We start from the raw sequence: 23,401 nt of genomic DNA, 5'->3' as shown, positions 1-23,401 counted from the left end.
CCGGTGGTGTTTAGAATTAAACGGCAAAAAGCATGTAGTCTAAACTGATGGATGACGCCACCTGTTGTTCAATAAGTTCACTTACATGGTAACTCAACCAAGATTTTTTTATTTTCAAGCTGTTTTAACACTTTTCAAGCTTGGCAGGAGAAAACACGTCACAGGTTGATAAAAAGATAACATTTTAAATGTTTTCCAAAGTTACCAGTAAACTGTTGCACAGTTTAAGATGAAGATGGCAATGTGCAGCTTAGCTACTATTGTCTATTGTAAGAACAATAAATAAAGCACTATAAAACCCACACAACCAAAGAACACCTCAGAAAAATAAATACATTCAAACCTGAATAAATTCCCTGAAACACACCAGCTGCACATGCTGTAAAAACAGACCTGAAAGATACTTTACATGATTGTTTGTAAAGAACATGATAGTATGGTATATAGGCAGTATAGGCTGTAGCTCATGCTATGTAACAATTCAACTTAAAAATGTGACTTCAGCTTTATATTAGTCTAAAACAAAAACCTGAATAAAATTGTCAAACTAAAAGATGTGCATATTTTTTAAGGCAGATATTTTTTTCATAAAAAATAAAAGTACAGTACCTGAATGTGAAATGGATCTTCTTTATAACACTGACTTTTTGGTGTTTGCCATTTTCACTTTTCCTGTGTTCATTGAAACACTCAACTTGTAGAAAAATAGAATTTTCACTCAAAACTGTCTTATTTTCCAAACGTTTAACAGAAGATTATTTTTTCTTTCTCCTATTTAAAAAGCTTAGTTTTGGCTTTGGTTGGTCCATTTACTTTACCAGGTTTTACATCTTTGCAGCTGCCATGTTCACCATCCTTATCACTGCTGTTCAGCCAGTTGGGTTTTAGAGGGGTCAGCTCAGGTGCTATTATGTCTCCATCCTGAGTATAAATAAAAACACCAGACATCGGTATTAAGAGAAGCATATAGTGTACATCGCATCAATCCTGACACAGGGTCCAACCTTACAGTGACTCAGTAAGTGCTCAGTACTTGCTAAATTAACATGGACACTGGTTATTGTCTCTAGCCACAAGATGGAGGCAGCACCTCACTGAAACCTTATCTTTGTGTCTGGCTACTTGATAAATGTCAAGTGGACAAACATTTTAGGTCTGTTTCTGGTTTCTACCAACTCCTGAGGGGAAACATCTGGCTCTGCAGCTGTTAAATGCTCCACCATGTTCACCAGCAAGTCACTAACTGTATCTGTCAGCTGTTAGATGCTGTGCAGGTTGTGTACATTGTGCTATTAGAGCTTTATTTACTGACAAATGACACAGTTGTGGATGCTATGCTAAACAATAAACTGACAGATTCAGGTAATGATTTATAGAGTCATCACCCTGAATGACCCATTTCACACCATCACATTGTTATTATAACAATCTAACTGCTAACGCCCACTACAGTCTGACAGGACACAGGATCCAAACAATACATTCATTTAAGTAATTGATTTTATATAATTATAATGATAGACTATGGATCACAATGGAGCTACCTATGAAACAAGTAATTAGTGCAGTGTATTCACCTTGTGTGTTTGCTTATTGAAAACAATGAGGTGACCCATTAATTTCTGCAGGAGCAAGCGGAGCAGCTCAAGGTGAATGAGATAAGGAGCAGGATACGGTGAGAAGAACCGAAAGTCATTGTTTTCATTATGCCTCCTCTGCTCTGAGAAAGTTTTGGGATAGATTGCCCAGTTATGAGAAACAAGGACAGATAGTAGCTGCACCTGGAGACTGTTTTCATGAAGAGACAAACTATTTATATAGAAAGTCTATCATAGAAGGGGATGCCAAGGATGACATGTATATGTGTATATGAGGATAAGAGATGGGATTTGTACTCAGGACCTTCTTTATGTGAGGCAACAGTGCTCACCACTGCTGCCATTGTAGCAGATAAATGTTACCTGAGGCTTTGAGAAGTTCCTGTCCATGCACCACTTGACGAAGTGCTTCCCGGCAGCCTCCAGACTCTTCTTATCTCTCTTCTTACAGTAGACCCTGATCAGCTGCTCAGCAAAATGCTCTGGAAGAAGTTTTGACACCTGACAACAGTACAGAGTTGATTTTTGTAAATGTAAGATAGAGGCAGTGCCAAGAACATTCTACACATTTAGAAAAACACCTGAGGAGCATACAACACCAAAATCTGTAGGTAGGCCATGCAAATAAGGATTAGGTTTTGAATTCTGTGCATTTTCTTCAGTTCTGACCTGGTCCTTTCGAATCTGGTAGGCTTTAGTCAGGTCATTCTTGCAATAAAAACGTACATTGTCGATGGGGTCCTTTTCCTTCATCCCATAGTCCAACTCAATGACCTGAAGGAGAAGGGGAAATAAGGCAGTAGCTTACAAATCAAGTCATAAACAGAACTAAAATTGACATTAAAAGTTCTCTTTTGGAGCTATGAACAAGTTGAGCATATGAGATTAAAAGTAACTAAAACTCACATTAACTATGAAGTCCTGTGACTGTAGACTGACATCATGAAAGCTATGAGGAGGGTCTGCTTGGGCCAACTCTGTTTCCCAGCTCTGAATCATCTCCTTATACAGCAAAGAGAGAGAGAGAAAGAAAGAGAGAAGTGGAGGTGGCAGACATTATTTTCATCTTAGGGGAAGACTACACAAGATCTGACCGTTTGGTTATACCTTCATGTAAAATATAGTGAACTCTGAGATGAGAAATTTAAGTCAAATCCCTTTGTTAAAACCTATTTCTCCAAAATCCAGTCAGAATGTTCAGTGTTTTTTATGCTGCAAACAGGTTTCAGTTGATTTATGTCAAAGTTCAGTATCTTCATGTGGCAATATCTCTGAAATGATTAATGTCCAGGTAGGAATATGTCAACAATTCTGATTATTGATATATTATTAAAATGATTTTTTAAGCAAAAGTAGCAAACTTTTTCTGGCTCTGGCTTCTCGAAGGTGAGGACATGACACTTTTCTGTTTCATATTATAGTGAATTGAATATCTTTGAGTAAACGGATTAATTAAAATGTATGTCACAGGATTGATTATGAAAATGATTAGTTACAGCAGCACATTGTGAAATCAAGAGCACAAGAACATTTTTAAAAATATATAAAATATTGCACACCCAGCTTAACCAGTCTTCTCAGGTCTTTCAGCTCAACAGTTTAACTGGCACAACCACAGCCTGCATATAAATTTATTCTCTGCCAATAATGTGGCTGTTGCTTTTGAGACAATACTGATGTATATTAACACAAACGCTCACCTGGGTAACTTCCATGGGTTCGTTTGCCTGGGTTTGGCCCAAACACTTGTAGAGCCGTCGACAGGTGATGTTGCGTAAAATCTGCCTGGCTTCAGCCAAATCGGCGGAGGAGGAGTTCAATATTTGTTCAAACACATGATCTACAGGACCGATAGAAATGAGCAGGGTGAAAGCTCAGCTGAAATAAATAAATATTTACCTAAAGGCATGAAAAACAATCATAAAATGTTCAATGCAGACATATGCAGTATAAAGGCAAAAAGTACTAAGTATGAAATATACAGCCAAAACATTTTAAGATGATAAACTTCTTTCAACTGGTCTAACTGGGATTATAGCAAGTGCCAGTTGGTGAGAATTGTGGGATTTTACGACAGAGTAAATGGTCACTGACTTAAACCAATGTGGGGGTTGAATGCTTGCTTGACCCTTTCATGGTATGTGGTTCTGTCTGTTTTATTGGTTTAGTGTTTTAGGGTAGGAAGTTGTAAATGACTGCCAACAATTTCTTTCTTTGATGGTAAGAAGACTGAAGATAGTACCTGAACAACCAATGTGGGGGTCTGTTCAGGATTAGCCCAAAGTACGGTATATAAACTGCTCTTGTAATACAGACGGCAGAGGACCTCTGCAAGGACGACCTCTCCGGGCCCGTGATTAAACCTGAGATGATTCATCACACTTGTGGTTGTTTTCTGAGAATTAGCAACTCTCAAACTTAAAGAAATTTCTACCACAGAATCCACCACAGCTGGACAAAGATAACCAGAGCATGCACTGGGAGTAGAATAATCAATATGTGATAACAGTGCAAGTTTAGTTGTCAGAGATGGTACCAAGGTTCTAATAGTCTTCAACAGAATACATACAGCATGCATGTATCTACAGACCTGTCAGCTTGGTGTAGGCCTCCATGTCATCTATGGCTGTGGAGAGAGTGAACATCTTCCCTCCTGAACCTTCAATCTGGATGAATTGATCCGCTTTTAAAAAAGCCTCTGTAATCCTGTGAAAACACACCCAAACACCTTTTGAGAACATTGTGCTGCACACCTTATAAGAGTGAACCACAAAGTAAAGCTAAGCAAGCTAAATCGGCACAATGAGATACTCACATGGTCTCTATGATGTTGCCCACCTTGTGCTGGTAGGCTCTTCTGTGGAGACAGTTCCTTGTGTGGAACATGTCATACAGATTTCCCACCTCCTGTTAAAAGAATGACTGTATTATAGTAACAGCTCATCATCTATATCAGAGGTGGGCACTGAGGGCCACAGGCCTGCTTGTTTTCCAACTATCCCTGCCTTCCCAATGCTCATTACCTGGGTCAGGTGTGTTCTGCCAATCAGAAGCTGGAAGGTACCAATTAATTTTGTCTTCCCCCACTTGCACCTCATCTGAGTTGGTATATTCCAGTTTAGGATTGGCTGAACACAACTGAGCCAGGTAATCAACAGTGGGTAGTGCAGGGATAGTTAGAACACAAGCAGGATAGTGGCCCTCGAGGAACATTGATTGCTCATCCCTGACCTACATAGATGTTTAAAGCTGCTCAAAAAGCAGATGCAACAAAGTCAGCACCTTGTCTCTAGTGCAGATGTTCTTCTCCCCGTCCACCTCACACACTCGGGCAAACTTGAGGAAGCGGTGATAGTCAAAGTTGTTCGGGATTCCCAGATGGTAGCAATCTCTGCAAAGAGACAGAAAGAAGAAACGTGAATGTGAAGATGGGCTATTTAATTAAGCAGAAACGTATGAAAATGCAATCTAAAATTAGCATCTTTTAATTAAATGAACTAAACCCACCTGGCAAAGTAGTCCCACTTATCCACATCAATGCCATTTCTTTTATTGGCAACGATTTCATAGAGGAAGGACTTGTCTTTTAGACGACCTTTATATGGCCACTGTGGAGATGACAGACAACAGCAACATCAGAGTCAACTTTACTGGCCACTATTCCCGACTGACCAATAGAACTGTCATACAGGACATAAATTTAGCCTCTGGCATCTCCAGTCAAAACACAGGTTTATTTGTTTTTCCTGTCTGGCTTCCTGGGAAAGTTGACTCAGTGGAAACGCCCTAAATGACTAAATGATGCTACTGACTCATTTCACATAGCTAGAACTGGCAGATGGGCAGCATGGTGGCTGAGTGGTTAGCACTGTTGGTCGTGAGTTCGCAACCCAGCCTTTCTATGTGGAGTCTGCATGTTCTCCCTGTGTTTGTGTGGGTTTTCTCCAGGTACTCTGGTTTCCTCCCACAGTCCAAAAACATGTATGTCAGGTTGATTGGTGACTCTAAATTGCCCATAGGAGTGAGTGTGAGTGTGTGAGGTTGTTTGTCTCTATGTGGCCCTGTGATGGACTGGACCTGTCCAGGGTGGACCCCTGCCTTTCACCCAAAGAGAGCTCCCTGTGACCCTGATTAAGGACTAAGCGGGTATAGAAAATGGAGAACTGGCAGTTACCTTTTGGCCTTGAGCTGCGTTAGTGTCCAGTGGTCCGGCGATCTGCTCCTTAATAAAGTCCAGGTCCTCTGGCAGCACGAGGCCGTGCTCCTCCATCAGTGGCTTCAGGCCGTTGTCACTAACCAAGTAGTCAAACATGTCGAGAGAGGCTTTCTCATGCTGCGAGAGACACAGACTCACATCAGTATGGGGCCGCCCAGTTACAGTTGAAAATGAAAGGCCAGTGACTCATTAGTCAGAGCTTATCTTGGTTAGGACACTATACAGCTGCCAAAGCTTAACTCACACGTTCTCCAGACAGCAGGTCTGTGGCCAAAACTTACCTAATGACTGTGTGCACAGCAGATCTTAGTGCTACTTATCACTTATCTGAACACTGATACTGCAGCCCTCAACTGTCATGCTTACAAGGCAAGTGCCCTTAACTGCTGTTTATTGCTGTGTCTCCATCATATAATAGAGCAGGAGATTAGTTTACATACCAATTAAACAAAAATTAAAGCACACCACACCAGAACACAGTGTCCTTACTGTGAAGTGAGTTTAGCTGGTACTTGAGAGTTTACCTGATGTATAATGAAAAGGGTCCAGATGTACAAGCTTGTATCGTCTGATACGTAAATTTTAGGGTTAGCAGAACTTTTGGATGATTTTGATGTGAGAAAAAAAAAAACAAAAAAACTATCTAGGTTGCTGTGTACTACATTGGAAAAAAATAAATGCACTGCAGCATTAACAGTTTCCAATGGTGACTAAGAGGAGCTCAAGTTCTTACTCACTGCTTTTCAAAAACAGTTCGACCAAAGACTCGTCTACTTTGGCAGGCAATAGTCTAGGAAGGATCTGACTGACAGACATCACATGATTTATGTCAGCCTTTTTAAAGATACCTTGCTGAAGCAGTCACTGACTCATTTTTAGTGGAATGGGGATATTTTTATAATGTGGCCAAACAAAAAGTCAAATGTCTTTCTCTACAATCATTCTTTGCTGTAATAAAACTGAGTTGATGTGCACGTCTGGGCCAGCAGCATGTAGTCGTGGATCAAAGGGAGTGTACTGGCACATCATGGACTGCCAAATGCTTTTCTGCAGATTCATCAACTACAATTTAAGCTTTGTAACAACAGAACATGACAACACATGAACCTTGTTAGTCAGCAGAAACCAAAGAAAGTGCATGTTCCCTGCTGCTGGAGAAGCAGATGTCAGATACAGTATTATGACTAAAGGTAGAACAAAGACCAATCCAAGAAAGGATTTTTGTGTTGGTTCACTGATGAACAAACCAGCTCTTCAGTACACTGGCTCTCTCTCTGGCTTGTTACCAGCTCGCTGCCTTAACACAGTCACAGGCTGAACTGATTCAGCGCTTTAAGAGTCTCCTTAACTGTGGCCTTGTTTTGACACTAATGGCATTTGGAAGAGGACAACAGAGGTTCTTACCTTCCAGTGAATTCCTGGACGTGCTTTGGGGATGAACATCCCATCAAACATATGGGAAAATGGCCCGTGTCCTGCATACAAGAGAACATAGTTAAAAGTAGCTCATTTTGCACCTAATTATTGTTTTGTTCCAATCTGGAAAATGAAGGATAATTAACATTATGGGTGTAATGGTTCCCAAAATTCAATTAAGTTCATATCTCTTCATAACTTCATACCTATTTTTATCTTTATAGACCAATGAAAGCTGTGGCTTGAGACAATATGTTTTCAGGTTGTCCAGCTGTCCATATAAATCATCGCTGTGAATGTGATATCTTAGGGGCACCTTAAGGGAACTTCTTTATATTTCGCACTTAGACCCATTTAAGTGACTGGATTTTGATGTTCAAAGGTCAAAGGTCAAGCTCACTGACCTTGTATTCGTCCCATTCTAGTGAACGTGACATCTCAAATCTGGAGTCTCATACTCAGTGTAAAGCATAACTGGGCTGGTCAGCAGAGGCATACAACCTCAATGCAGTGATTCTAGTTTTGTTTTTTGGTAGTGGTGGGAAAAGTGGGATCAATAAGAAAACAGTATGCGACAATAAAGTGAAGGTGGATGAACTTGAAGGAGAGCATGGAAACGGGAACAGTGACCAGTCAGTTATGCAAATGAACACTGCACACATTTCTCCACTGCTCTGCCCCTATTCATACACTAACTACATAAACAAAACATACAAAACTTTCAGTGGTTGGTTCTGTTACACCCCTGACTAACATATTTCCATTCAACGCTGAAACATGTTAGGATGTGTAGGGATGTATGTGCCGCTCACCCAGGTCATGGCAGAGCCCAGCGATCTGCACACAGAGGATGTCTCTGCGACAGATAAGGAGACCTGGCTGCCTCTTATTCAGAGCCTGTAGAAGTTGTCCTGCTAAGTAACCCACCCTGTAACCAGCACACAGTACAGCAATTCATTTTTTAGTTAAATACGACACATTTTTAATGCATGGCAGTGATAAAGGGGTTGCTGTTTGTCCCTTATGAGAATTACGCACTTAGATAGTTGCTATTCCAGAGCCTGGCCAGCTCTGTGTCATATAAAGTTGTTTATGTATAGCAGTATAACAGAAAACATTTTGTATATGTGATCTGCCTGAGTTTCAATATACTCTCCAGGATTCTGCTTGTTTTCTTGCTTTATAAATGTATTTTACAGCAAAGCAATGTTGGCTCATGATGCCTGAATCATTAAACAATGTGTCTAACTTAAGACCCACCCAATGCTGTGCTCAAAGCGGTTGTGAGATGCTCCAGGAAAAACGAAGTAGGTCCCTCCGAGCTGCTTGATGTTTCTCAGTCTCTGGAACTGGGGTGTGTCAATGATTTTGATGAGAAGTGGGTGTAACTCTATGTGTCCATGGATTGGATCATTAAACACCTGGTAGGAGACAAGACAGACTTACTTCAACAACTTGACAGGCAGGTTTGAACAGCCTGTAGCTTGTCTAAGCCTTTTTGACAATAAACTGCCAACACTGAAGGCAACAAATGGGAACAGAGGACAAACCTCTGACTGTGGCATTTTCACACACCCCTCATCATTTATCTTACATGCTTCTTTTTTGTTCTATTATGTCTTTCACATATCTTCGCCCTTGAAAGCATAGCCCTCACCTTGCTTGGCTCTGCCTCTATCTGCCACAGCTTCTTAAGGCTGTGCAGGATCTGCAGACGGTCACCAAGGCGCCTAGAAAGAATAACAGAGGCTCAAAGGAGGGAGACAGCTCAGGAGACAAGTGAAGAGCAAAACATCACAGTATGTCAGACAGGAAGTGGTCTTACAGTAACACTTGATTTTACTGCATCACATGGAAATGGGTTTGATCACATTTCTTGGGCATCGTGTGTCATTATACACGCTGAACAATCAAATTATGAAAAAATAACTGGGAGCACTGTGATGTGATCATATTGAATGAGAGTTCAGCTTTTGATAGATATGAAAATGAAAGCAATTAAATAACAAATGATTTCACTATTAAATAAATACATAATAAACAATACCAGCTAAAACAATAAAGACAGATTTTGTCAGTGAGCCCTGGGGGATGCCATAAGTTCTTCTGTACTGAAAGACCTATAAATTTCATAAAGATTTTTATAATTAACTAAAAAGAGACTATAGTTTAAAGCTATGAAGTAAAACCCTGAAGACCCTAAAGATCATTTTTATATATTTGACAACTTACTGTACGCCGATCCTCTCCAGATCCGGATCCTTCAGATACCGCAGCCCGACGCCTGTGATTTTTTGTGCTGGACAACACAGGAAACAAACAGCTTTGATGCAAACCACGTTACAGCTCATTGCACACATGCACACGTCTTCTTCACTAGTCTGTTCATTTAGCCTCACATCCGTCATAGCAGAAAACCAACCTCTAAATATGTCCTCCCATTTACTAAGACCCTCTCCCCGCAGATACCGACACGTTTCCTCCACTCCCCAATGCTTGTAGTCCGAGTCGTGGACCCGAACATCAGACACTCTCTTCTCCGGTGTCCGGTATCTGTCCTCGGCGGTCTGAACCGCCTCAAAAGGCCGCTTCCGATCCGCCATGTCGCTGTGACAAACTTAAGTTTATTCGGGGTGATGACAAGAGTAGGGATCCGCAAAATTACACGCGACAATGTTCCTACAACCTCGGCGCCAACAGCTGATCCAGTTTCCTCACAGGCGACGAAAAAACCTCCAGTTTCGTTTCTTCTCCCTGCGTCATATCAAAGCGAAACACAAAAGCACATCCGGTCACTGCTTTCAAAATAAAAGTCCATCGAAACCTTACTCGAAATTTGATAACAGCTGCTGAGTACCGCTAAACCTATCATTACGACTGCTACTATAAATAATAATATTTATTTATGCACTGATCAAACCCAGAAATTACAAATGGAGATAATTAAAATAGGCCTTAAATACAAAACTTATGTATAGCCTATAGGGACTCCATGAAAATGTATTTTACAAAGCGACTCAAAGGAGGAGCCTGTGACTAAACAACACAATAATGAACAGAATCATTTCTGGGAATTTGTGTTTGGTTAAATCTGACTGTCTATAACTCAATTCAGTTCATGTTTACAGTTATAGCCTGTACGAACTGAGCAGGCTATTTTAGGGAGGCCTATAGTTTTAAAATAGATTTTTACTACTAATGGATTAATTCGTATCCGGTACATTATTCATTCTTGCAGGTAACTTGACGCAGCTGGTTCTCCCTTGATTGACATGCGGAGACAAACAGCGGAGCGAAAGGAAACAGGCTCGCTGCCACCAAATCCAGGATTATGTTCAGGAAACAGCTTGTTGAACATGCGGTGGCAGCATATTTCAAACAGTGTGTTGTTGTTGTTATTGTAGTTACAGTATGGCGATTGAATAACGTGGTCAGGAAGAGAGCAGCATTAACGCCTGATGGGACATGAGGTTTTCTCCACATGGCACCAGACAATGGCATATTTGGGCACAGTTAGTGGCCTATAATGACAATGTTTTAAAAAATGAATCCCACTAGTAGTTTTATTTTATTGATTATCTGTAGTGAAATAAACAGAAAAAAATGAAATCCAGTTTATATTTATATATACTGTATGTTATTGCTCTGGACTGCAGGCAGGCCAGTTGTGCCTTTCCAGATGTCCAAGCGGCCCATTCCATAGGCACCAATGCATCCCTATACCATCAGAGATGCAGATGATTTAGATGATATATTCAAAGTCTTTTTAATTTTACATCGAGGAGCATTATTCTGGAAATGTTTGACAATTTGTTGATGCAGCTTTTCACAGATTGGTGAACCTCTGTATATGTTTACTTCTGAAAGACTCTGACTCTCTAAAATACTTTTAATACCCAATCATGTTACTTTACATATACTTCACAAAGATAAAGGGAAAAGAAGCTTCATTTCAAATAGGGCAGATACAATCTGTTTTCAAACCACCTGACTATATGAGTACAACTAGTTAATGAACCTTTGTTTCCCTTTAGTCCCATTACATATTCCTGATCTAATGAACACACACTGAGCAAAACACAAAGCTACTCAAACTTTGTCACAAAAGATGTTACACTGAAAATGTAATGTAATATATAGAGTACAATAAAACAATTATTATATATGTAATTTTACTGGTAATTGATTTCAAATTAACATTATTTCATAATGATTGTGATAATTTCAGAAAATAGAATAATCCAAAGGGAAAAAACAGAAAATACAGCACCAATAAAAGAGAAATAAACATCTAAAAATGAACAGTGGCTGTGTAACAATAGATGATGTGAGGGAAGATACAGTAAAATACAAGTTACAACCTCAAAACATACTTTTGGTCAAAATATACTTGAAAAGTGAGATAAGATATAATCAGACTATGTTAACTCACATGATAAAAAGTTAAATTTGCAGTCCCAACACCTGAATTATTGACTTTAAATGACAGACACCATTACACATGTTGGTGCTTTAAATCTACCCCAGTCATAAAGAATACACACTTGTACTTTGTTTGCAAATTTGACTAAGACCATTTGAAAGCTATGCAAAAATAACAAAGGATATAAATGTAAGTGATAGCTGAGTAAAATAATGACCTGTGTACATAAACAGTTTCAGAACATATTTCATGAAATCACGATTTTCTACTGCTCATCATTTTGTAGGAATTTCAATTTAATTCAACCAATGACCATCAGTGTTTTTGCTTTCTTTCAGGTTTCATCTTCACCGTTCATTCATTCCTTGACTCCAAGCTGCATTAGAAAACACAGCAGTGCATTAGTCATAACAAAGAAGTGCAGAGTGTCTGGTGATACAATTCATCATATCCAAAACAAGGAAATAGACTTCAGTGCAAAAAACAAAACAAAACATTTAGATTATGCAGCTAAATTTTCTTTGGCTAAATTGCAAAGTTTAGGGCTGTGGACTGGTGGTCATTAAAAACAACATATGTGATGACACCACCTTAGGATTTAACACATATTTATAGGCCTTTCCCCTTATTTTCCATTTAATAGCTAATGAAAGTAATTGGGCAGCACACACACGCACACACACACACACATTTCTGAACTGACACATTTAAATATATTTATATATTATATTTATGTATATATTTTATGTATACATTTATACAAAGTTTTAAACTCTGATGTTACAGTTGAACTGGAGTCTGAAAACTGTCTGTGGTTTATTGTTAATATTGTTGCTGTCATTGTTGATTGGTGTTCGTTGTTTTAAATGTGTTAGAATTATGTCTAGGACTTCGGTCGGCTCCATCTATTTGTTAGTGCTGCATAAATAAAGTGTTAATTTGAAAAGTTAGATTCAGTCATCCAGATAAGTGCATGTTAAATTAGAGCATCTCATCTCCACAGTCAAAACTATGATCTGTTGATTTTCCTTTGGCTACATGTAAATGTCCAAAGACAGAGCACAGTTTTGGACCTGAGCAGAGGGAGAGCGTCTGGTGGAAAGCTATGAGGAAAGGGAGATTTGATTTGGATGGAAGGTAACTAAGCAAAAGCAGTAAAAATACAGGTAGATGGATGGAGGTGTCAAATTAAATACATAAATATCTCATTTAAATTCTTGATGTCACCACAGCTGAATGTCCACTGTGTTGATATGATGATAATTTGACTAATCTCTGCTGAATAAGTAAATAATCCTGTGCACAGCTAAATGTTCATACATGACCAGGGCACAGAGCTGGAGCAGAACATTAAAGGAATTCCAGTAAACAAGGGATGACTGGATCATTTTCATGTATCAATAGTTATTATAATCCCCATAGGTTTATCATTGACATCACTAACCTATAACATATTTAATAAAATAATTATAATAATATAATAATAATATAATAATATAATAATTAATTAAATATTACCTTGCCTATATCAAAGCCTTTGTTTTTGCACCACTGGACAAAGTGCCTCTGGGCAATCTTCTGCTTGTCAGTCCTCTTCCAGTAAACACTGATATACTGCAAACAGAAGGACATTGAGAGAAGCTTGGACACTTTACAAAAAACAAAACAAAACTGTTGCATAAATATGAGAAGGAAAATGAAAGATATACACACAGCTCATGTTGTCATTGTTTTAGTTCTGACCTTGTGTTGGGGGATCTGGACCTTGTGTTGGTTGCCCTTGCCTGCTTTGTCAGGATCATGCTTGCTGTAGTAATATATGTTGTTGATGCATTCCATGGATTTCTTGTCTTGCACCTCATGAGCGATAGTATTATCCTAAAACATAAGATGAGAGAGAGGCCTGTTTTATATTTAACAGTAAAGGCAAAATCTTACAAATTCACTTAGAAATGTGAAGTGAAAGTAAGTCAATTAAAGACTCACCACAATTACAAAGTCCTCAGGGTCCAGCTGGGTATTGTCAGCAGGTCCTGTAGCAGCTAATTCCTTTTTCCATTCGGAATAAGGAATATCACTCTGAGGGACGACAGAAAAAGGAGGAAGGAGCAACAAGAAATATAAGATTTATTGCATCATGACAACACACTGTTCACATTAATTCTTTAAATTTAGAAATGTTTTCTTTTATATGAATCCTAAAGGTTTTTCAGGTGTTAAAATGTGTCTGTCAACACTAAAGTTTAACTTGTCAAACGTTGTTACAGTTAATGTGAAATCCAGGTACAACAAGGATGCCAGCAATATAAAATGATGGAGGAAAATAAAATAATACACACAGTTCTTCAGAAATAAGAAAAGGAGCTTAATGTTCAATGTTATAATGGATAATGTCAAATAAATGATGTGTCAAGTAACATTAATACGTACTGTGGAGGAGATCTTAACCTCACGTTCATGCAGACACACATAGAGTTTTCGAGAGATGACTCTCTCTAGAATCTCCCTTGCTGGTTTCAGGCCAGCAGCTCTTTCATCTTTCGGGTCATCAGAGGAAGAGTTGAGTATTTGTTCAAATACATTATCTACAGGACACAGAGTCAGAGTAGGAGACAGGACAGAACATGATCACAAATTCATTTCTGACAAAGAAATAATTGAGACTATAAACTGAATAATTTACACAGCAAACAACTAATTATATTATATTAATTATATTTCTTGACCATGAAAATACTTTTACAAAATAAACTTTCAGACTAAGATTTGTTCTGACACTGACTCCAAAGTAGCAGAGTGTCATGGAGGGATCGAGTAAAACTGAGACAAGAATAATCTACTGTAAATGGGTTTATCCTGATATATAATCTAAAAATCAAACAATTACAAAATTGTACAAATATTCATGTGCAGGTGTTTCTATTTAATGTATTGTTATAAAATCAAAGTTAATGTAACCTGGTTGTTACACTCTTTCAATATAGGACATGAGTCAAAGGTGGTGCTGTGGCCTGTGATGACTTTAGATGGAGCAGTAAAGTCAGAGGACTCAGGGAGATTTTCATTCACTCTCTCCAAATATCAGTTGTCATGTTTAATAAACATGTTGATTAGTTCTCATCTTAGGTTCTTCTGTTGTGATGTTTAAAGTGAAGACATACAGACTAAATTAAAACAATAAAGACCCTGTTGTCATACTACTGAATATGTGTTCTCTTTCATAGCATTCGTTTCATGTCTCACTATGGGAACGCCTCCAGCGTGACCTCATCAGAAACTTCAATACCTGGGGGCTGGCACTAGTGACGACTATGTCAGGAGGGGTAATTTGGTAAACACAGAGGCGCCCGTCATACAGATGTTCTTGTAAAACATCTAGTGAGCCTGGGTTTGCAGTTGAATTTAGAAAAGAGTGTGATGTCACCTGCTCAGCGCATCACCCTCCTGGGCTCTTTTTAAAGGAGTCTCTATTCAGGAACTGTGTGCCGCTGCATGTTGGGCTTCGCCCCACACCTTTACGCGGTTATATAAATCGGATGTTACAGCTCCTACATGCAGCTAAAATCTGGAATAGTCTTCCTGATGATGTTAGACAGGCCTCATCTCTGACAATGTTTAAGTCCAAGCTAAAAACTTTCTTTTTATTGTGGCATATAACATATGACAACTGAGTGTTTTATCTGGACTGATTCTACTTTAAGTTTAAGTTAATTTTTTTCATTAATAAAAGCACTTTGTATAGCACAACTTATACACATAGTAATTCAAATAAACCTGCCTTGCCACTTAGTTCATAAATAGCTCTAGATAGATAGAAAACTATGTAGGCTCTTGTTGTTAATAAAATGTTCAGTTGTATAAATAAAGTTGGATTTATAGTCATAGGGATTAAATCAACTCCATTCATAGATGATAATTATAATTATGATGCATTTCGTGCAGGACCAAGACTTCTGTGTGTTCTACCCCACATGGTAACTCAGGCTGTGATGTCAATTGCTGAACATTTACAGTTGATTTCTTTGTGTGCAGTTAAATGTCTGGTAGAACATGTCAGAACAGTCAATTCAGGACATTCATTAAGTCAATTCATGTCACATTAAACATGGCACCAACCCTGCCCACTGGTCCCTGTGTCATAATGTTAATCAATCATGAAGAAACAACACAGAGAGAGAGAGAGAGAGAGAGAGAGAGAGAGATATCTACAGACCTGTCAGCTTGGTGTAGGCCTCCATGTCATCTATGGCTGTGGAGAGTTTGAACATCTTCCCTCCTGAACCTTCAATCTTAATGTGTTTGTCAGCTTTTAAAAAAGCATCACTGATCCTGGATAAACACATTAAACATATTGTGACTTTTTTAGAGACATAGTGCAACATAAGAGGGTGACTCATAAATCAAATGAAATCATCCAGTCCAGGCAGAAGAACAATGTTGTAAGTACCAACATAAGATGAGCAGATACTCACATATTCTCTATGATCTTTGTCACTTTGTGCTGATAGGCTCTTCTGTGGAGACCAGTCCGTGTGTTGAACATGTCAATCAGATTCCATTCTTCCTGTTGAGACAATTTGTCTGTAGTTTAGTCATAACTAATCAAATAATACATTTCTGTTTAAAAAGAAAGATCAGCATCATCAGCACCTTGTCTCTGGAGCATATGTGTTTCTGTTTCTGCCCATCCACCTTACACACCCTGGCAAACTTCAGAAAGCGGCGATGGTCAAAATTATTCTGGATGCCCAGGTGGTGGCTGTCCCTGAGAAGAAATAGACAGAAAATATCTGGAGACATGTCTGTGGAGATTCTCAGTGATCCTGGTCATGGTGGTCTGTGTCTAAAAGAGACTGAAAGTTGACAAATGGACTTGCTGAAGATTCTCCTCAGATGAGAGATAAAATGTCTTCAACTGAAGATGTTTCATTTCTCATCCAAGAAGCTTCTCCACTTCTGACTGAAGAAATTTCTGTTTATTGTTTAACCTATTGTTAACTTTAACAAAGCATGCTGGGAAAAGCTGCAAATGTGATAAAATAGATAAACTACAATTGTTCAGGGGAAATAATACATATTAGGTCATCACTCTGCATCAAAAAGTAAATTATTCTACAGTAGCTGTTCATTAAACCTCACCTGGCAAAGTAGTCAAACTTGTCCACATCAATGCCGTTTGTTGAGTTTGACACAATTTCATAGAGGAAGGACTTTTCCTGTCCTCTGCCTTTATGTGGCCACTGTGGAGATGAAAACACAATAGTCACATTAGACAGAGTCTGTTACATTATCAATGAGGATACTGACTGATTTCAAATTGCTTACATTAGTACTAGCTGGTGTCTGCTTGGTCTGAGCTTCAGGGTTAATCATCTCCTTAATAAAACGGAGGTCCTGGTCTGTAAGACGGTACTTCTTCAGCTCTGACTGCACATGAGGATTACTTTGCACCAGGTGGTCAAACATGTCTACAGAGGCCTTCTCATGCTGTAAGATACAAAATACAAGATACATGTGTGTGTGAATGGCCAGAGTTTCAAAGTGAAAACACAATGATGCACTGCTCTGGTAGACAAAAAAACTTTCTTTGCAAAAGCATGATGTGATAGATTTATAATGACTGTCTCATCACAGAAAATCTGTGGCTATAAATTTGTTACGATTCGAGGGGGAGGACCCGAGTGCAGACAGAAAAGAGAGCAGGGAACAGAGGACAGGTGCTCAAACCAGTCTTTTATTCCTCAACAAAGGGGAGGAGATCAGACTCGGCATTAAAGTCACATATGATGGACAAACAGGTGAGGAAAGAAGTAAAGAACAGAACCAAAACTACACAAAACTAACCTAATACTTAAGTTCTCAAAATCCTAATAATAATCCAGGCAACAGGTTGTGTTAAAAGAGTCCACAGTATAATCAGAACACCGATCTTTATACCACTGTCTGATCTTTCATCTGTGTCAGGTGCAGCTGATTACCCAACTGTCCAGGGAGGCCACTCCCACACGCACCAGAGGGGGAGAGAGGCACAGAGCAGAACACAGGCGAACCCAAAACTACCTGGTCTGATCCCAGGCGACACAAGAAATAATATCCACATCAAAAATCCACTGATGAAATTACACTTGTAAGCATAGGTGCTGATCCTGTGGGTGCTGCAGGGTCCAAGCACCCACTTAAAAATATGAGCACCCAAGTGAAAAAATGTATCTCTTGCACATAGTCTCAAATCCAGGCCTGTTGTGTCAAGGACAAAACTCTCTAACAAGTAATGCTTAGAAACAGTTTTGTCACTAGATTAATCCATAAACCTACATGGATCATCACTCATTATATGAAACACTTTATCTAGACTATAGAAATTCTATATATATGATAAAAGTCTCTACAAACATGTTGGTGTAGCTGGTATTGGACAGGTCCTTCATCACCCACTGGGAAAAACATAAATCAGCACCTATGCTTGTAAATTACATATGACCTGCTATTAAACCAAGTATCAGAGATGCAAAGACTGTTTTCTACAAAACTGACACAAATTTGATTTGTGCCAGAAAATCAATTTATAATCTGAGTAATTACTGAATCATGTGGTGTGTGATCATTTCACTAAGGTCTGGTATTGAAATGCCATCACAGAAAGATTTTATAGTGGTAAAAATAAATGTTTGAATATAAAATATCTTCAGATTATACCAGCATAACAGAAAGTTGTAATTTAAGGGTTTGCACCAAGATGCTCCTCAGTGCTCCATTCAAAGCTGCAACTGATTTGGACTTCTTTGGTCCATTTCAGTCATGTGCAGCACCAGCTGTTGAAAATTAAGTTTTTGAAAATATTTTGGACAAACAATGTCGATATCACTGTGGTCACAGCTTTAATGTGTCTCCCCAACAATGAGAATTTAGTAAAAAACTGCAGATTGAATTGAGGCTTTTTAGTGATTTTATTTGGCAGCGAGCAGCTGAGGAAAAACTACATGGCTGCAGTGGAAAGTAATTCTTTTGCATGGGAATGAAAAACTGTTTTGTCAACACTGTCATGTCTGACAGATAGGTTAGCTTAAAAAGCTTAAAACATAGTGCTTACTCTGTTTATATTGTTTATCTATTGAAGTTAATTAAACAACATCATACTGTCTCATTTGTCCATAAAAATATTTGATAGTTTTAACATTAAAAAGGTTAAAAACATTAACATTAAAAAGGTAGAAAATAAAAGAATTTAGAAACTCAGGATCTCAGAATAGTGTGAAATCAGAATAAAAGTTTATAAACTGTATTTTATTACATATCAGAGTAACTGAAAACTGTTACTATATGGTTGAGTACTTGATATTCTTGTGGTCCTGAACAAAATAAAATTTTAGTCAAATAAATCAATTTCAAGTTAATGTAGGTCATATTTTAAAAACTTGAGTTCGATAACAGGGTTTGTCCCTTATCTGAAGAATCAGTGACCTATATAACTACCTACAAAAAAGCTAATTGTGCCTTTTAGACTCAGTTTCATATGAATTACCAGGCAAGATACAAATATTAATTAGTGACATTTAGAGGTTTTGGTTCTGTAGGTGGGATTTGTTACTGTTGGACAGTGCCAGGCAGCTGTTTCTTCCTGCTTCATGTGTTAATGTTAAACTGTAATACAGGCTGCTGGTTCAATGGCTTCAATCTTGTAATCAAACTCTCACAGAATAATAGTATATTAAATCATATTTCCTAAAGTATCAAGTTTCAAACTAAGATGTGAAGTGATTTTACACATTAGGGTCAGTTTTGTGAGTTTGACTTAGTGTACATTGTTTGTGGCTAAGCAGAAGATGTACACTAATAAACATGTTTCTGCTTAATTTTTTTTACAGTGATGGTTTGTGTCGTTACTATCTTATATCCAGACAACAGAAATTATTTCTTACCTTCCACTTTTTTTCTGGTCGTGCTTCTTTGATGAACATTCCATCAAACAGATGAGAAAATGGTCCATGTCCTAGATATGAAGAATTAAATATATAATTACCTTATGCATCATAATTGTGCATAAACTGTAAAGTGAGACATTTGTGATTACATCTTTTTAGACTGGTATTAGAAACAGAACTCAACTCAAAATTCAGACTTTGTATATTAATTGTATTTGATCACATTTTTACCAAATGATTGTTTTGTATTAACTCTCCATTTACTGTTAATATGAATTCACCTGTTTCTTTATTTTTATATGTGTTGAATTCCAGTGTTTAATTGTTTATCCCTGCTGCACCCCCTGTCAGGACTCGAGGAACTATTATAAAGTTTGGACCAAAAGATGCGCCCACTCTGGTACTTAAAGGTTCAACTCAAGACTTTATTTACAGGGTAGGAGAAACAGGAACCAAAACATTAGACTAAGAAGAGGCAGGTCTAGGCAGGGTAACACAAGGACATGAAATATAAACAGGACATCAGGAATCAAGGCACGGGGGTCTACATGAAAACATGAACATAGGACAAGGACACAAGGGGACAAGGTCGGAGGAATCTGGATCACACACAGATCACACAGACACTTGAACAAGAAAACGAGGAGTCAGGGCATGAAGGTCTGGGTCACACACACACCTTGGGAGACGCACCAGACCACAAGGAAACATGAACGAGGAGACAGGGAGTCAGGGCATGATGTAGACTGGGTCACACACACGTACAAAGAGGGAGACGCACCAGCCTACACAGAGAACAGGATCGTAGACAAGGACAACAGGGCAAAAGAACACAGAACAAGACACGAGACAGTGACACAAGAACAGGAGACATGGGGGAGAGGACAGGGAACAAAATAAAGAAGGCCGAATACTTAACATAAAGCTGAGGGTACCTAAGTAACCCGGAATCCAAAACTCCAAAAGAAAACAAGAGAATCAAAATAGGGTCAATAGATATCTTGACAGGAACTCTAGACAAAGCGTAACAGAACAGACAACCTGGCAACTAAACAAAGAGCAACCAAGGTATAAAAAGGCCTGGCACAAAACAAGAAACAGGTGAAAACAATCAACCAAATTAGATTAACATAAAGGGAACAGAAATAAGCAAAAACCAGTTCCTGTCAGGATCCTTCAAAATAAAATAACAGGAAGTCCAGAGAAATGGATCCTGACACCCCCTGGTCATTAGATCATTTTTTAATTTTACAATTTATAGTTTAGTTTTACTTCAGCTTTTAAAAAATGATCACAGGTAATGTGTGTATTACTCACCCAGGTCATGGCAAAGACCTGCAATCTTCACACAAAGGATGTCCCTGTCATTGATTTTAAGCTCTGGCTGCTTTCTGCTCAGAGTTTCTACAAGTTCTCCAGCTAAGTACGCCACCCTGTAGAACCACATACACACGCACGCACACACACACAAAACTGATTCCACTGTTACTGTTTTAGTATCCTGTGTTACAACTAAAAACATTTATCAATATTGTACCTAAGGTATGAAATGTATTTACTTTGGTTTTGGTTTCTAGTTTTTATTAGGTGCTTAATGCAATCTGACCTTCCCCTTAACTGTGACTGTGATAATTTCAGAGACATATGTCTGTGTATATCAGCAAACATGCAGACAAACCCAAGTGAGTGTTCAAAGCGGTTGTGAGAAGCTCCAGGATAAACAAAGTAGGCTCCTCCGAGCTGCTTGATGTTTCTCATTCTCTGGAACTGGGGTGTGTCAATGATTTTGATGAGAAGTGGGTGTAACTCTATGTGTCCATGGATTGGATCATTAAACACCTGGAACAAGAAAGTAAGTAAATAGACAACTCAATCCAATTCTAACACAAAGAAGTGCTGGTAAAACCAGTTCTAGTTGTTTACCCAGTGATGTAAACCTGTCTTCACTATCTTTGGTCAAGCAGCTGATATAGTCCCCTCTTACACCCTACACAGTAAACCCTGTTCTTAGATACACCACAACTCTACAAAACAATATGACATCTTTCACACTCCAATGTTGTTTACTCGACAAGCTCTTCAGCTTTTCTGAGTTGGTGTGATGTATATTTCTGTGTATTATTTTACCTTTCCAGAGGCTTTACATGTGATGAACATTTTTGACAGGCAATATGAAAAACTGAAAATACAGAAGAGCAGAGAAAAGAAAACAGTTAGGTGTATTTTTCAAACATATCTTTCAAGGCAAATTGTTAAATTTCAACACATAGCATCTTAGATTAATGAGAGTTTACACTTACCATGCAATTATCCCCATCAGTTTGTCCTGTATGGGATTTGGGGTGTGATACCAATGATAATTTGTCTGTGTAAAAAAACAGTTCACATTAGTCCTGGTTACATAGTCTGTGATTCACAGACACATAGAGCTGCACAATATAATTTGAATAGTGTGGGAATATAACAGGACGTCCAGTAAACTTACAACAATAACAACTAAATTGGAAAACACAAGATTTCAGAATACAAAACATAACGGTGCAAGAAATGTCATTTCAGACAAAGCATTTAACAAATTTTAGAGAACATAAATATCTGATGGTTTTATCCTCCATAATCTCAACTAGAAACTCCTTATTTTAAAAAATCATTTTGGATTTGCCAAGTTCAAAGAAACAATTCACTGCAAAATGAGTCAAAATTTAATACAATTTGACCCAGTTGGCCTGAAGATTCATATACCTGTCAGAAATACATGAATGTTCTCTATGATTCTGTGATCTCTTTCTGTTTATTCTCCTAAATGTCAAAAAGGACCCACAACCTTGTTAAAAGTGAGTGAGTGAGACATATGATACTGGTCCAATAGTTTGTAATTCAACAATAATGTAAATTTAACATTCATGCCAAGAATGCTTCTTTGAATTTGAGACTGCATGAAAATGTGTGTAAAATGAAGCTAAACTGAATTTAAAACTCACCTTTATTTGGTCCTAGTTTGTTGTGGGCACCAGTCCCACTAATGGAAAATAGAGATAAAAGTAACAGGAACAGTCAGGAAATGTCCAGACTATATGTTTAATGAACTAATCAGTGATGGAGAAGAGACGATGCTGGACCTGCTTTTAAAGAGCCACAAACATCACACACCCACATTTTCACCTTAGTCACATTGATATTTAAATGTCATTTACATAAATCAACAGTGAGTGGACAGACAGGTAGAGAAGTGAAAGTGAAAGTTTATGTAATATCATTTTGTACTTTCATTTATCAGTGAACAGGCAGGAACTGCTGTATATTTTGTGTTTAATGTTATTTGTGGTGTTAAATAATTAGATGAATAAACTGTGCATTTGTTTAAAATCTGACTTTCTAACAGACATGTTTAAGTCCAACTTCAAGACTTTGTGCTGCTGCTTTTTCTGCTCAGCTTGTACTGTAGCTTGTTCCTGCTGTAATGTAATAAAAGTAAGTAAAGTAAAGCAGCTCCCACTGCTGAAATGTGGTTGTCTACAGTGATAGGATTATAGAAAGTCTGAAGTCTTTTCTTTACCATCCATAACTTCATATCTTCACCATAGAAGAAGTGTATAAATGAACATATTGTGAACTGAAAACATTCTGTGGTGCCCACATGGTCTTGTCATTTATTATAAATATTAAGCAAGAAGCAGTTGTTTTGCTTAGGAACAGTGAGGCACCCAGTTATGTTGATGAAAGTACAATTTTTGAAGTACTCACTATTTCTATGGTGTGATACTTTGTTCTCTAAGTTTACTGCAGTTCATCAAGAAGTACTTTTTATTCCACTGCACTGATCATT

At 38.2% G+C, this 23,401-nt stretch overlaps 2 protein-coding genes across 2 annotated transcripts; both read right to left on the bottom strand.

Moving 5' to 3' along the window:
- Positions 1–171: 171 nt before the first annotated feature.
- Positions 172–10,007, bottom strand: samhd1 (SAM domain and HD domain 1). The gene is made up of 16 exons (XM_026333200.2): positions 9,653–10,007; positions 9,463–9,529; positions 8,888–8,960; positions 8,491–8,651; positions 8,043–8,158; positions 7,219–7,289; positions 5,773–5,931; positions 5,106–5,206; positions 4,881–4,989; positions 4,414–4,505; positions 4,189–4,304; positions 3,299–3,438; positions 2,505–2,600; positions 2,268–2,372; positions 1,962–2,099; positions 172–921 (listed from the first exon to the last, which is right to left on the bottom strand). The coding sequence occupies exons 1-16, from the start codon at positions 9,831–9,833 to the stop codon at positions 772–774; spliced, it is 1,875 nt and encodes a 624-aa protein (XP_026188985.1). The 5' UTR covers positions 9,834–10,007; the 3' UTR covers positions 172–771.
- A 1,541-nt stretch (positions 10,008–11,548) lies between these two features.
- LOC113146010 (deoxynucleoside triphosphate triphosphohydrolase SAMHD1-like) lies at positions 11,549–22,880 on the bottom strand. The gene is made up of 16 exons (XM_026333201.1): positions 22,557–22,880; positions 21,876–21,940; positions 21,703–21,754; positions 21,254–21,414; positions 20,893–21,008; positions 19,573–19,643; positions 16,979–17,140; positions 16,793–16,893; positions 16,304–16,418; positions 16,126–16,217; positions 15,867–15,982; positions 14,084–14,238; positions 13,640–13,732; positions 13,397–13,531; positions 13,172–13,267; positions 11,549–12,029 (listed from the first exon to the last, which is right to left on the bottom strand). The coding sequence occupies exons 2-16, from the start codon at positions 21,890–21,892 to the stop codon at positions 12,012–12,014; spliced, it is 1,500 nt and encodes a 499-aa protein (XP_026188986.1). The 5' UTR covers positions 21,893–21,940; positions 22,557–22,880; the 3' UTR covers positions 11,549–12,011.
- Positions 22,881–23,401: the final 521 nt, after the last annotated feature.

The sequence above is a fragment of the Mastacembelus armatus genome, chromosome 7 (genome assembly GCF_900324485.2).
Source record: "Mastacembelus armatus chromosome 7, fMasArm1.2, whole genome shotgun sequence".
In the NCBI taxonomy this organism is placed as follows: domain Eukaryota; kingdom Metazoa; phylum Chordata; class Actinopteri; order Synbranchiformes; family Mastacembelidae; genus Mastacembelus; species Mastacembelus armatus.
Note: the sequence above shows the minus strand (reverse complement) of the source record. Positions and strands in the feature narration are given on the sequence as shown.